Below are 14,934 nucleotides of genomic sequence, written 5' to 3' on the forward strand. Positions count from 1 at the left end.
GTAATGTAGCCGTAGCCCTTTTACGATGATTGCAGGAGATTTTATATTGTATTAAAGTATAGCATTATAGTTTTCTTTCTATGTACAAAATGTGTTTTTGGTATCATTATAAAAAGTATAATGTTGATTTGATCTGTTCCATGGTATATGAAAACATTATGATGTAATAATGGTCCACCATGTCCATCAGTGCACATTCACATTCTAGGAATGCTTCTATGGAGTACAAATAGGAGGCAATGGTTTCTTGGGTTAAATCAAATCTATTTGTATTTGTCACATGCGCCGAGTACAACAGTTACAGTGAAATGCTTACTGACAAGCCCTTAAACCAACAATGCAGTCTTTTTTGAAATACCTAAAAAAAAGTAAGAGATAAGAATAACAAATAAAGAGCAGCAGTAAATAAACAATAGAGGGGCTACATACAGGGGGTACCGGTACAGAGTCAATGTGCGGGGGCACCGGAATAGAGGTAATGTGTACATGTAGGTAGAGTTACTAAAGTGACTATGCATAGATAACGGAGTAGCAGCAGCGTAGGGGGTACTCTTGATGGTGCAGCTGTAAAACCTTTTGAGGATCTGAGGACCCATGCCAAATCTTTTCAGTCTCCTGAGGGGAATAGGTTGTCGTGCACTCTTCACAACTTTCTTGGTGTGCTTGGACTATGTTAGTGATGTGGATACCAAGGAACTTGAAGCTCTCAACCTGCTCGACTACAGCTCCATCAATGAGAATGGGGGCGTGCTCGGGACTCCTTTTCCTGTAGTCCACAATCATCTCCTTTGTCTTGATCACATTGGGGGGGAGGTCAGGTCCATGACCTCTTCCCTATAGGCTGTCTCATCATTGTCGGTGATCAGGCCTACCACTGTTGTCATCAGCAAACTTAATGATGGTGTTGGAGTCACGCCTGGCATGGCAGTGATGAGTGGACATGTCACCTTTATTTAACCAGGTAGGCTAGTTGAGAACAAGTTCTCATTTGCAACTGCGACCTGGCCAAGATAAAGCATAGCAGTGTGAACAGACAACAACAGAGTTACACATGGAGTAAACAATTAACAAGTCAATAACACAGTAGAAAAAAAAGAGAATCTATATACATTGTGTGCAAAAGGCATGAGGAAGTAGGCGAATAATTACAATTGGAGTGATAAATGATCAGATGGTCATGTACAGGTAGAGATATTGGTGTGCAAAAGAGCAGAAAAGTAAATAAATATAAACAGTATGGGGAAGAGGTAGGTACAATTGGGTGGGCTATTTACCGATGGACTATGTACAGCTGCAGCGATCGGTTAGCTGCTCAGATAGCAGATGTTTGAAGTTGGTGAGGGAGATAAGTCTCCAACTTCAGTGATTTTTGCAATTCGTTCCAGTCACAGGCAGCAGAGAACTGGAGCGAAAGGCGGCCAAATGAGGTGTTGGCTTTAGGGATGATCAGTGAGATACACCTGCTGGAGAGCGTGCTAGGGGTGGGTGTTGCCATCGTGACCAGTGAACTGAGATAAGGCGGAGCTTTACCTAGCATGGACTTGTAGATGACCTGGAGCCAGTGGGTCTGGTGACGAATATGTAGCGAGGGCCAGCCGACTAGAGCATACAGGTCGCAGTGGTGGGTGGTATAAGGTGCTTTATTGACAAAATGGATGGCACTGTGATAAACTGCATCCAGTTTGCTGAGTAGAGTGTTGGAAGCTATTTTGTAGATGACATCGCCAAAGTCGAGGATCGGTAGGATAGTCAGTTTTACTAGGGTAAGTTTGGCGGCGTGAGTGAAGGAGGCTTTGTTGCGGAATAGAAAGCCGACTCTAGATTTGATTTTCAATTGGAGATGTTTGATATGAGTCTGGAAGGAGAGTTTACAGTCTAGCCAGACATCTAGGTACTTATAGATGTCCACATATTCAAGGTCGGAACCATCCAGGGTGGTGATGCTAGTCAGGCATGCGGGTGCAGGCAGCGAACAGTCGAAAAGCATGCATTTGGTTTTACTAGCGTTTAAGAGCAGTTGGAGGCCACGGAAGGAGTGTTGTATGGCATTGAAGCTCGTTTGGAGGTTAGATAGCACAGTGTCCAAGGACGGGCTTGAAGTATACAGAATGGTGTCGTCTGCGTAGAGGTGGATCAGGGAATCGCCCGCAGCAAGAGCAACATCATTGATATATACAGAGAAAAGAGTCGGCCCGAGAATTGAACCCTGTGGCACCCCCATAGAGACTGCCAGAGGACCGCACAGCATGCCCTCCGATTTGACACACTGAACTCTGTCTGCAAAGTAGTTGGTGAACCAGGCAAGGCAGTCATCAGAAAAACGAAGGCTACCGAGTCTGCCGATAAGAATATGGTGATTGACAGAGTCGGAAGCCTTGGCAAGGTCGATGAAGACGGCTGCACAGTACTGTATTTTAATCGATGGTGGTTATGATATCGTTTTGTACCTTGAGTGTGGCTGAGGTGCACCCGTGACCGGCTCGGAAACCAGATTGCACAGCGGAGAAGGTACGGTGGGATTCGAGATGGTCAGTGACCTGTTTGTTGACTTGGCTTTCGAAGACCTTAGTTAGGCAGGGAAGGATGGATATAGGTCTGTAACAGTTTGGGTCCAGGGTGTCTCCCCCTTTGAAGAGGGGTATGACTGTGGCAGCTTTCTAATCCTTGGGGATCTCAGACGATATGAAAGAGAGGTTGAAGAGGCTGGTAATAGGGGTTGCGACAATGGCGGCGGAAAGTTTCAGAAATAGAGGGTCCAGATTGTCAAGCCCAGCTGATTTGTACGGGTCCAGGTTTTGCAGCTCTTTCAGAACATCTGCTATCTGGATTTGGGTAAAGGAGAACCTGGAGAGGCTTGGGTGAGTAGCCGCAGGGGGGGCGGAGCTGTTGGCCGGGGTTGGAGTAGCCAGGCAGAAGGCATGGCCAGCCGTTGAGAAATGCTTGTTGAAGTTTTCGATAATCATGGATTTATCGGTGGTGCCCGTGTTACCTAGCCTCAGTGCAGTGGGCAGCTGGGAGGAGGTGCTCTTGTTCTCCATGGACTTGACAGTGTCCCAGAACTTTTTGGAGTTGGAGCTACAGGATGCAAATTTCTGCCTGAAGAAGCTGGTGACTTAATTGGTGTACTCAATGCCATCGGAAGAATCCCGGAATATATTCCAGTCTGTGTTAGCAAACCAGTCCTGTAGATTAGCATTTGCTTCATCCGACCACTGTTTTCATAGACCGAATCACTGGTGCTCCCTGCTTTAATTTTTGCTTGTAAGCAGGAATCAGGAGGATAGAATTATGGTCAGATTTGCCAAGTGGAGGGCGAGGGAGAGCTTTGTACACTTCTGTGTAGAGTAAAGGGGGTCTAGAATTTATTTTCCCCCTCTGGTTGCACATTTATCATGCTGATAGAAATGAGGTAAAACTGATTTAAGTTTCCCTGCATTAAAGTCCCAGGCTACTAGGAGCTCCGCCTCCGGATGACCGTTTTCCTGTTTGCTTATGGCGGTGTACAGCTCAGAGTGCGGTTTTAGTCCCAGCATCGGTCTGTGGTGGTATGTAGACAGCTACAACAAATACAGATGAAAACTCTGTAGGTACATAATGTGGTCTACAGGTTATCATGATGCTCTACCTCAGACGAGACTTCCTTAGATATCGTGCACCAGGTGTTTACATATATGCATAGGCTCCCGCCCTGTGTCTTAGCAGAGGCTGCTGTTCTATCCTGCTGATAGTGTATAACCCATCAGCTGTATATTCTCTTTTTTTGTTGTTGAATTTTTACCCTTTTTTCTCCCCAATTTCGTGGTATCCAATTGTTGTAGTAGCTACTATCTTGTCTCATCGCTACAACTCCCATACGGGCTCGGGAGAGACGAAGGTTGAAAGTCATGCGTCCTCCGATACACAACCCAACCAAGCCACACTGCTTCTTAACACAGCACACATCCAACCCGGAAGCCAGCCGCAGCAATGTGTCGGAGGGTACACCGTGCACCTGGCAACCTTGGTTAGCGCGCACTGCGCCCGGCCCGCCACAGGAGTTGCTGATGCGCGATGAGACAAGGACATCCCTACCGACCAAGCCCTCCCTAACCCGGACGACGCTAGGCCAATTGGGCGTCGCCCCACGGACCTCCCGGTCGCGGCCTGTTACGACAGAGCCTGGGCGCAAACCCAGGGACTCTAATGGCACAGCTGGCGCTGCAGTACAGCGCCCTTAAACACTGTGCCACCCGGGAGGCCCCCAGCTGTATGTTCTTAATGTAGTCATTCAGCCACGACTCGGTGAAACAAAAGATATTACAGTTTTTAATGTCCCGTTGGTAGGATATACATGCTTTCAGTTCGTCCCATTTATTTTCTAGCGATTGAACTTTAGCTAGCAGGACAGAAGGCAAAGGCAGATTAGCCACTCCTTGCCTGATCTTCACAAGGCACCCTGATCTTTTCCGCGAAATCTCCGGCGCCATCTTCATATTTATTATAGTTGAGGACTAGGTGATGAATCTGGAAATCTGTTAGAGTAAGTTGAGTTTCTAAGTATGTGAACGAATAGATTCTCTGTAGAGCCGATGAGGATAAACAATATTTTTCCAGTTCATATAAAGTGTACGGGGCTAAATCCCTGGAAAAGGGATTCATCACTTATCAGCAAACACACCTTTTGTAAATGTTGAGAAACATAAAATCCACACTCATCCACCAATACATACAGGAACAAACTAAATACTGTTCATGTACACACGATTTGGAGTGTGTAACTTCCTGACAATTATTAACAGGATTCAAGGGAATGAGCTGGACACTGGATAGAAGGGCTCCAAGACAAGTTTTCCTTTTTTCAGAGTCTGAACCATCCAGTGAGGGGGTGGGAAGAGGGCAGGAGGGGGGGGCGGGGGGGGGTTAGCGTTGTGCGTTTCCTGTGTCGCAGTTTACTGTTTTTTAGAGCAAGAAAAATGAGCTTATGTAAGAGTCATGTGATTTAGACAGAAATAGTGGAGGACTGGAGGGAGCTAGACCTAGCTACAGCTGCTGCCTCTCCTCTCCTCTCCTCTCTCCCCTGGCAGAGATCAGACTACACACACACACTGTGCAGCTTCACACACACACACGGTATGGTCACACATACTGTACATTGATGAACAGTTATGCATGCATGCACACAGAAGGCCAATGCAGCAATTCGCTTGCATGCCAATACTCCCACACACATGCTCAGAAACGAGCATGCATGCATGCATGCATGCATGCGGGTACGCACGTACAGTAGGCACTCACACAAAAACACACATACATGTACCAGTGGAGGTTGCTGAGGGGAGGATGGCTCATAATAATGGCTGAACTGGAGCAAATGGAACAGCATCAAACACCTGGGAACCATGTGTTTGATACCATTCCACTGATTCCGCTCCAGCCATTACCACGAGCCCGTCCTCCCCAATTAAGGTCCCACCAACCTCGTGTGGCACGTACGCAGACCCCCACTTTCATAGACACTCAGAGTTTGTCAACATCAGATGAAATGTAATGAACTAAAGTCACTGTATCCTGTTTTCTGGCTGTACTCGGTGCATCTCGCTTGGCCACTTCCTGTGGCTGTGACATACCATAGTGAAGGTTTTCGGGCCATAGCTCGGGTCAGTGTGTGTGTGTGTGTGTGTGTGTGTGTGTGTGTGTGTGTGTGTGTGTGTGTGTGTGTGTGTGTGTGTGTATATGACAGTCACAGTGTTTGTGTGTGTGTATGTATGGCTTCCGTGGTGCGGCGCAGGCGCGCTGAGCTGGCCGTCCCTGGCCTGGGGAACGAATGTGTGTGTGGGGGCGCGTGTGGCACTCTGAGGCTGGCAGACGTGTAGAGAGGAAAAGAAGAGGGGTGGATAGAGGAGAGGAAGAGGAGACGTACAGTGCTGGTCCAGTGGAGCGGAAGCTGGCTCTCTGAAACAGGAGATCATTTGGTTTAGCTGTGGGCTAGGCAGGGAGGCAGAGGGGGATTCTCTGCCTGTTAGCATCACTGTCAGAGACTGGAGCAGCCCAGGCACTAGTCAGAGAGAGAGACACACAAACGGGCTGCGCGCAGGCACACACACACACACACACACACACACAACCAATGCCTCAGCCAACCACACTGTGTTTAGATATAGTACCCATGTACCATACAGAGACACCATAAGTAACCATTTATAGTTCTAGTGGAATAATCACATGTGCAGTCAATTCTAAAGCCTACGTTTCTATGATGTAGTATTCATATCACGAGACCATACTGGCCAGTTGAGGAAATTCTCAGTATATGTACTGTATATGTCTGTGTGCAAGAATGGCTTAAGGTATCAAGATTTCTTGGTATTTTAGGTTGTTACAGTATATTACGGATACACTCCAATGCATTTGAGTACAGATGTAGGATCTTAATTTGAGCCAGTTGTCTACAGCAGGAAAATAATCCCGCCAACAGGATTTCAACGATTATGTTGATTATAATTAATGGACATTTTTGTTGGAGTTAATAAAATGTTCGTTAGGGAAAATCAAATCTGAAGTGTCAGTCTAAATAACTTCCGAAGCATTTTTAAACATTAAGTACACAACATTTTCCTGCAATAGGGTGATCAAATTAAGACCCTACATCTGTAAGTTATCCTATTGTCCTCCATATAGTTCAGCTTCCTGCCGTCTTGTTTCTCAGCGTTTGGCTCACTATTAAACTTCCTGTCTTCCTGTCTGTGTGTGTGTTAAGGCCAGCACAACTACCTGTGTGCCGGAAGAAATGATTGTATCATCGATAAGATCCGGAGGAAAAACTGTCCGGCCTGTCGAGTACGGAAGTGTCTCCAAGCCGGGATGAATCTCGGAGGTACGGAATCATAAATGCCAGATATCCTAAATCTGAACCGATGCATCCGAAATAACACCCTATTCCAAGGAAATGGGAGCTTTCTAGGACTAACGGATATTATTCCTGAGCAGCCAATCAGATTCCTAGTCTGATCATAGGCGGGTTCAATGGCAGGAACCATTGCCTGTCTATGACTAGTCGTAGAACCGTAAAAACAACAAAGTTGAGGGTTAGTGTGTGAAGTCAAATTGGTGCTACTTTGAGACTTTCTGTATCATTACAGAATCCACAGCCAAGTTTGCAGGCCAATATTAACGTGTGATACAGTTTGGATACGGCCTGGGAACCAAAATAGACTTGCTTATACAGCAAGAAAGGTTTTCCGTTTTACCGCTATTGCAATATACAGAACAAATGTTTTCCTTACTGTACTTTGTCAAAGGTGGACAGTCTCCAAATCCTGATTCACTTCCTAACATACTTTCCCTCAAAGTTACCCTGGAGAGAGGCAGAAAACACTTCTGTTAGGATATCTTGAGCACTACTACATCTGACAAACAGAAATCAAAGTGCCGATAAAATATTCTATTTGAATTTGATTTAACCTTTAACTAGGCAAGTTAGTTAAGAACAAATTCTTATTTTACAATGACACCCTCCCCTAGCCACACCCTCCCCTAGCCACACCCTCCCCTAGCCACACCCTCCCCTAGCCACACCCTCCCCTAGCCACATCCTCCCCTAGCCACATCCTCCCCTCGCGATGCTGGGCCAATTGTGCACCGCCCTAAGGGAATGGTCAACATGACACTTAGCTTCCAAAAGTACAACAATTGCCAAACAAAGTTGAGCTCAAATACAGCTTGAATATTTGTAGCTACTTCAGTACATACACTACTTTACATGCTCTCTGTCAACAGAACATATTTTGAAACCCCACAATGCAGAAACATCATGGTAAGTTCTACTTTAAGTTGGAGCGTAATTCTCTCTTCCTCCCTACAGCGCGGAAGTCTAAGAAGCTAGGCAAGCTGAAGGGTGTGAACGAAGACTCGACCCCCACCAAGGAGGGGGGGCAGACGTGCCCTGGATCCGGAGGGGGGTACTTGTCCTCAGGAGAGAAGGAGCTGAGCACCAGCCCCACTAACACCCTGGTGCCCCACGGCCCTGGAGGTGGGCTGGTGACCCCCTACCTGCCCCCCTCCATCTGCAGCGTGTTGGAGCTGATTGAGCCAGAGGTGGTGTTTGCGGGCTACGACAACACCCAGCCTGACACCACCGACCACCTGCTGTCCAGCCTCAATCAGCTGGCTGGGAAACAGATGATCCGCGTGGTCAAGTGGGCCAAAGTACTTCCAGGTTAGAGTGAGATACAGTATCATCCTTTTTTCCCCTAATATTTTTGATGGCTTTGTTGAAGGAGGCCAAACTACTTCCAGGTTAGACAGAAATGGGGGTTCTGGATGGCATTGTTGAAGGAGGCCAAACTACTTCCAGGTTAGATAGAAATGGGGGTTCTGGATGGGATTGTTGAAGGAGGCCAAACTACTTCCAGGTTAGACAGAAATGGGGGTTCTGGATGGGATTGTTGAAGGAGGCCAAAGTACTTCCAGGTTAGACAGAAATGGGGGTTCTGGATGGGATTGGGCGGTACGGATGTGAGGAAGAGTGGCTTCCTTTCCTATACAGTAATATCTTTGATGGGGACATCTGAAACAGATAAATGTCTAGAGTCAACTTATTCCAATCCTATTCCGTTCTAAATGCTTGGGGGCAGAGACATGGGTAAATCTCGAGTGGGTGTATTGGCTGTTAGTGATTTCTCCTATCATGTATTTTATACTCCAGGGATATTTTGACATGGTGTGGTATTATTAACATTTGCGCCTTCTTAATATATTCGGCAGTAATTTTCCCGATCTCGTTAGGAAATTATTCCGCAACGCTTTAATGAGATTAGCGATAGCATCCTATTTAAAGCCTAAATGTAATCAAGATTTGGAAACGGAGCAAATTTACATACATCAGCCTTTTATAAATAATGTAAATCAAACTCTTTTACACAAAATTTTACTTTAATATACCATTTGTTTTTTTAAAAGAGGTAAGTTCCTAAAAACTGTCAGTTGGTGAAATATTCAAAAGATGCCTTACAGTCACCTCTTTGATGCCGTTTAATTCGCTGTATTGCAAATACTTGATACCTCTTTCAGGGTGTCTGCTTGCAGTATCCGGGCGTATAAATAGAAAGACAGACACAGTAGGTGGAAACCAGCCCCTCTCTCTCCCCTTTCCTTCTCTCTCTCTCTCTCTGAGTCTCTGACTTTGAAAGTTCCACAGCATTCCGTTTACATTTGGACTTAGCTCTGCTAATAGAAGCTCAGAAACTCAACTCCAGAAGACTCGCACTAATAAGGCAGACTGCTTTGCGCTACATGGCTGCTGTAGACTATAAACAAGCCTTGGTCTGGACAGCCCAGTGCCACAGTACACAGGAAGCCTAGTATATGCTGTATGTAGCATCCTGTACTGTAGTCACTGTAAACACTATTGACTTGTTGAGTGTCTTCAGTCTTCAAGCACTTTGATGGGCGACCCAAAAGTTAATCTTTTAATAAGCATCTTAGACCCAGCTATAGATTATTCCAGGGAGCACCATTGATGTACAGTAAACCAGTTATTTGAATCAAGAGCTTTGAGTCCTTTAAAAAAAAAGCCACAGGCGTAGCCAGCAATACAACCCACACACTAATTCAACAATGAATTGATACCGTGACACATCGCGGGCTTGGCAGCGGCTGCATGGCTGACGACTGACATGCAAAGCCTGGAATAGTACCTAAGCTCTGATCAGTCACTTTCAGTTGCAGCATTGGCATCCTCGTTGGGACTCTGCATTATAGAAGGAGGCAGAGTTCATATGTAATGCTCTGTATAAAGTCAGAGTGAGAGATTGGCAACTTTCCCGTTAGTCTATTTACGGGCCCACATAGACAACAAGGCCAATAATTAGAAGCCTTGGGGGATTTTGTGTAAAACAAAACAACACCGGGTGAATACTCTGCAGTGGTTTGTTCATGTCTGAACAAATATTGGTGCTGCTAGGCACCTTGCCATATACGTACACGCACGCACGCACGCACGCACACACCACACACCACACACCACACACCACACACACGAGAGAGAGGAAAGACTGGGTGAATGCCTCATGGGTTGTTGTACCTGTGTCTCTCTAGGTATGTCACTGGTCCTGCATTCACTACTGTACTCAATTTAAGACTCACTACCTCTCACCATTTCCCTTCCCATCAGTCCCCTCGATTCAATTCAATAGCCTTCATTAACAGTGGATGTCAGGGACTTTCATTGCCAAATCAAACATGCAGGAACATATCACATCAATAATGGTCCTCTCTCTCTCCCAGGTTTCCGGGGCCTGCCCATAGAGGACCAAATCACCCTGATCCAGTACTCTTGGATGTGTCTGTCCTCCTTCAGTCTCAGCTGGAGGTCCTACAAACACACCAACGGACAGATGCTCTACTTCGCCCCCGACCTCGTCTTCAACGAGTAAGTCTGTCTACCACCGACCTAATCGTCTCACTCGCCACACTTTACAGATATGCAGTATTCAGGAAAAAAAAGTTAGTTCCGAACAAAGCCAAACGGCAAGTCCATAGTTCCTCCTACTTCTCTGAGCGATGACGGGCTTGAAAAAAACTGCTCAGTATCTTCTGACTGAAAGTCGAATAACCCTGCTCCCTAAAGCAAAGGCTTTTGTACCGAAACGGCTCCTCGATCCCCAGAGCACAGTTGATCAGAGCGGAGAGTCAATGGGGCATGTGATCCGCTCTAATATATTTGAACAGGAGAACAGGAGGAGGAAATGTATATGGGGCAGCTGCGTATTGGAGCTGTGGTGCATGACTGGTGCATTGAAGTGGAGGGTAATGGTATGGGACCTGGACAGGTCCAGGGCAGAGGGAGAATACTGGCCCCTACAGGTGGCTGGGGAAAGTGCATCACACCCAGATGGAGTGGAATTGATAGTTGGCTTATTTGATTTTGTAAAAGAAGGACTTCAATCCAATGTTTTCTGGGACACACGAAGACAGACAATAGTGAAGTTATTGCAGAGACCAAGTATGTTTGGATACAATGCCATTCATTACATGTTAAGTAAAATGAGAAAGTTACATTCTATCATTTAACTAATTCCATCCATGATCATAAAGTTACCTACAGTAGATGTCTTCCTAAGCATGTGCTGCTGATACATATTCTAAGACCTTCTGAAACGCCTGTGTTACGCAGTTACAGTGGAACTGCCTGTCTGAGTGACAGATGGTCCAGGTATTCTGGGTGACAATCCCCATGAGAAGTATCCTACACCAACTTGATTTACTGCATGGCTTGGATGTCGGCTGGAATGTCCAGTGCTCTGTCACGAAAACCTGCATGTCACCCTAGTGTCCCCACTATCCCCAGTGTGTCAGTGACTGACCATGGTATCAGGCCAAGGTCCCCAGTTAGGAGGAAGGCAAAATGTCCCTGTAGAGATAGAGACGTGTAGCGAAATGAACCCGTCTGTCGGCCTATAGAGTAGAGAAACCAACCCGTCTGTCGGCCTATAGAGTAGAGAAACCAACCAGTCTGTCGGCCTATAGAGTAGAGAAACCAACCCGTCTGTCGGCCTATAGAGTAGAGAAACCAACCCGTCTGTCGGCCTATAGAGTAGAGAAACCAACCAGTCTGTCGGCCTATAGAGTAGAGAAACCAACCCGTCTGTCGGCCTATAGAGTAGAGAAACCAACCCGTCTGTCGGCCTATAGAGTAGAGAAACCAACCAGTCTGTCGGCCTATAGACTAGAGAAACCAACCCGTCTGTCGGCCTATAGAGTAGAGAAACCAACCCGTCTGTCGGCCTATAGAGTAGAGAAACCAACCCGTCTGTCGGCCTATAGACTAGAGAAACCAACCCGTCTGTCGGCCTATAGAGTAGAGAAACCAACCAGTCTGTCGGCCTATAGAGTAGAGAAACCAACCCGTCTGTCGGCCTATAGAGTAGAGAAACCAACCCGTCTGTCGGCCTATAGAGTAGAGAAACCAACCCGTCTGTCGGCCTATAGAGTAGAGAAACCAACCCGTCTGTCGGCCTATAGAGTAGAGAAACCAACCCGTCTGTCGGCCTATAGAGTAGAGAAACCAACCCGTCTGTCGGCCTATAGAGTAGAGAAACCAACCCGTCTGTCGGCCTATAGAGTAGAGAAACCAACCCGTCTGTCGGCCTATAGAGTAGAGAAACCAACCCGTCTGTCGGCCTATAGAGTAGAGAAACCAACCCGTCTGTCGGCCTATAGAGTAGAGAAACCAACCCGTCTGTCGGCCTATAGAGTAGAGAAACCAACCCATCTGTCGGCCTATAGAGTAGAGAAACCAACCCGTCTGTCGGCCTATAGAGTAGAGAAACCAACCCGTCTGTTGGCCTATAGAGTAGAGAAACCAACCCGTCTGTTGGCCTATAGACTAGAGAAACCAACCCGTCTGTTGGCCTATAGAGTAGAGAAACCAACCCGTCTGTTGGCCTATAGACTAGAGAAACCAACCAGTCTGTCGGCCTATAGAGTAGAGAAACTAACCTGTATGTCTCTATAGGAGACGTATAGAGTAGGGAAGTACTGTCTGTCTGCCTACCTTTGTCTGCCCGTTTTATCTTGGTCTTATGGTCTGCCCGTCTGTCTGCCAGTCAGTTAACAGCATCAGTATATCAAACAATTCATACTTTCTCCACGTTTGTTCATCTCTAGTCCTCGAGGAGGAAGCAGTTTGTTCATCTCTAGTTCTCGAGGAGGAAGCAGTTTGTTCATCTCTAGTTCTCGAGGAGGAAGCAGTTTGTTCATCTAGTCCTCGAGGAGGAAGCAGTTTGTTCATCTCTAGTTCTTGAGGAGGAAGCAGTTTGTTCATCTAGTTCTCGAGGAGGAAGCAGTTTGTTCATCTAGTCCTCGAGGAGGAAGCAGTTTGTTAACTGTATGATTTCTATGGCTCCTTTAGTGACTTCCTTGTCTTGACATTGTTTAATGAATTGATTGCCTGGAGCTGGATAGTCCACCCACTTGGATTTTTCATCCTAATTCAGTTAGGTCTACTGATTGAGAGAACAACAAAAATACAAATGTGCTTGATGTCAAAGACAAATACATCTAAATTAAAGAGCGACTGCCTTCAAATATGAGTCAGAAATGGTTATTCTAGTGTCAAAATTGACTACTTCGTGTAAATAGGATAATTTGTCATAAAGTCAGTCTCGTCTAAAATGGAGTTTGAAACCGCTGTGCTTCACATGTAAATGAAGGTTGTGTTTTGATTTGGTGATTTGTCCATTAACATGGGGTGAACAGTTGCAGTGATTGCTGTCTATCCAATAGCGTAGACAATGAGACAGACCTACCCAGCAACTCCGACTTTGTTTACATAAGACAACACACCACACATTCTTTACTTGAGAAATACTGCACCAAATACCTTAGATGTAACATTTCACTACTAAAACATTGTTGGCATAAACATAAAAATGTATGAAAGATTTGAGTTTTATTCCGGGGATTATGAGGAAGTGAAATAGGCTTCTGCATCTACAGTGTCTCATGGGGGACAAACGTCATTAACCAAATGCAGAATCGGTCAGGAACACACTTCCAAGACTGAAATCTCATCTAATGAGCAACAGAAAAAACACACGTTCCAATCTGTGTCCAGTGGCTCTTTAAACTTAATTTATGCATGAAAGTTTGATAATAGCTTGCAATAGCTCTATTAAAACGATTGTTCCAAATTTTGGGCCCGTAGTGGGTGCATCTAGACCTAAACTGTAGCGATTGACAGAGGGTCAAGAAGGTCATGCAAAGTTCCTTCTTGACCCAAGAGGACAGAAGATAGAGGTATAAACAAGACTCTGAAAGACGTTTGCCAATAATATCCAGGGACCAAGAAAAACAACTCCCAATACAAACTAGTGTATTTGAAGTGGGGGTTATAGAGTTGTAGTTGCTCTGTCTATCAGGGATATTCACAGAAGTGAAGTGAGTCTGACTTTCTACGTCCTTGCTCTTGCTTCCTGAATCTCTCCATGGCAACGGTAAGAGCCGGAGAGAGAAAAACCAGGGGCAGTGGGTTTCTTCTCATTTTGGGCAATGATTCAGCAAAATTGATTTCAGACAAAATATGTAGAGACTTTTTATAACTCAGACCCAAGGTTCTCCCAATAATTAATTGCAGTTTGCAGAACTCCAACACAATGCTACTCCTAAAACACATACATTTTTCATATGTTCTTCAGTCAGATAGACAGAAAGAGAACGAGACACACTCAGCTAAACCAAGCCTTGTGCAGCCAGATGTACATCGTAGCCAAGGTACAACATCTGTCGTTCGGCCCTTGAACAGGCAGTTAACCCACTGTTCCTAGGCCATCATTGAAAATAAGAATTTGTTCTGAACTGACTTGCCTAGTAAAATAAAAGGTACAATTAAAAGTGTACTAATTAGTATTTTAAATCTGCTTTATGCTTATAATAAGAACATATGCACCAAGTCTACCTTGTTGCTGCAAATATGTTTGCGAATGTTAAGACCGGTTCTATCCAGAGCAGAATCTCCCTCTGTCCTAGTGTTACTATGTGGTTTCTGCAGTAGTATCAAATGAGCTGCCTCCCAAATCGCACCCTAGCCCCATAGGGCTCTGGTCAGAAGTAGTGCACTAAATAGGGCATGGGGTGCCATTTGCTATGCAGCCCCTATGGTGAACTCCCTTTCAAGTGGAGCCACACCGCTTGCATTAGATTATTCGAGTCTCGACATGATGGGTGATTTAAAGTGGAGAAGGTGGCTTCCAAAACCCATAATTCCCTGGGATTTGCGGCATCTGCATAACACATTGCTCATTAGCTCTCCCTCTCCCTCCGACCCAACCTACTCTACTGTCCCCCGTTGTTGTTGGTTGCTGTTTCTGCACGTTGACAGGATTGAGATCAACGTCTCTGATATGGTGTGTGAGTGACTGTTTAGGACGGAGTGCGTATGCTAGTGTGTGTGTGTTT

At 45.7% G+C, this 14,934-nt stretch overlaps 1 protein-coding gene across 4 annotated transcripts in view; it reads left to right on the forward strand.

The window, feature by feature from the left end:
* LOC118375786 (mineralocorticoid receptor-like) overlaps positions 1 to 14,934 on the forward strand; it is a 109,184-nt gene that overhangs the window by 70,473 nt on the left and 23,777 nt on the right. For all 4 annotated transcript variants that reach the window (XM_052464725.1, XM_052464727.1, XM_052464726.1 and 1 more), the window contains exons 4-6: positions 6,737 to 6,853; positions 7,841 to 8,194; positions 10,264 to 10,408. In XM_052464725.1, coding sequence (XP_052320685.1) covers positions 6,737 to 6,853; positions 7,841 to 8,194; positions 10,264 to 10,408 — 616 coding nt within the window. The remainder of the gene's footprint in view (positions 1 to 6,736; positions 6,854 to 7,840; positions 8,195 to 10,263; positions 10,409 to 14,934) is intronic.

Source organism: Oncorhynchus keta, chromosome 16 (assembly GCF_023373465.1).
Source record: "Oncorhynchus keta strain PuntledgeMale-10-30-2019 chromosome 16, Oket_V2, whole genome shotgun sequence".
In the NCBI taxonomy this organism is placed as follows: Eukaryota; Metazoa; Chordata; class Actinopteri; order Salmoniformes; family Salmonidae; genus Oncorhynchus; species Oncorhynchus keta.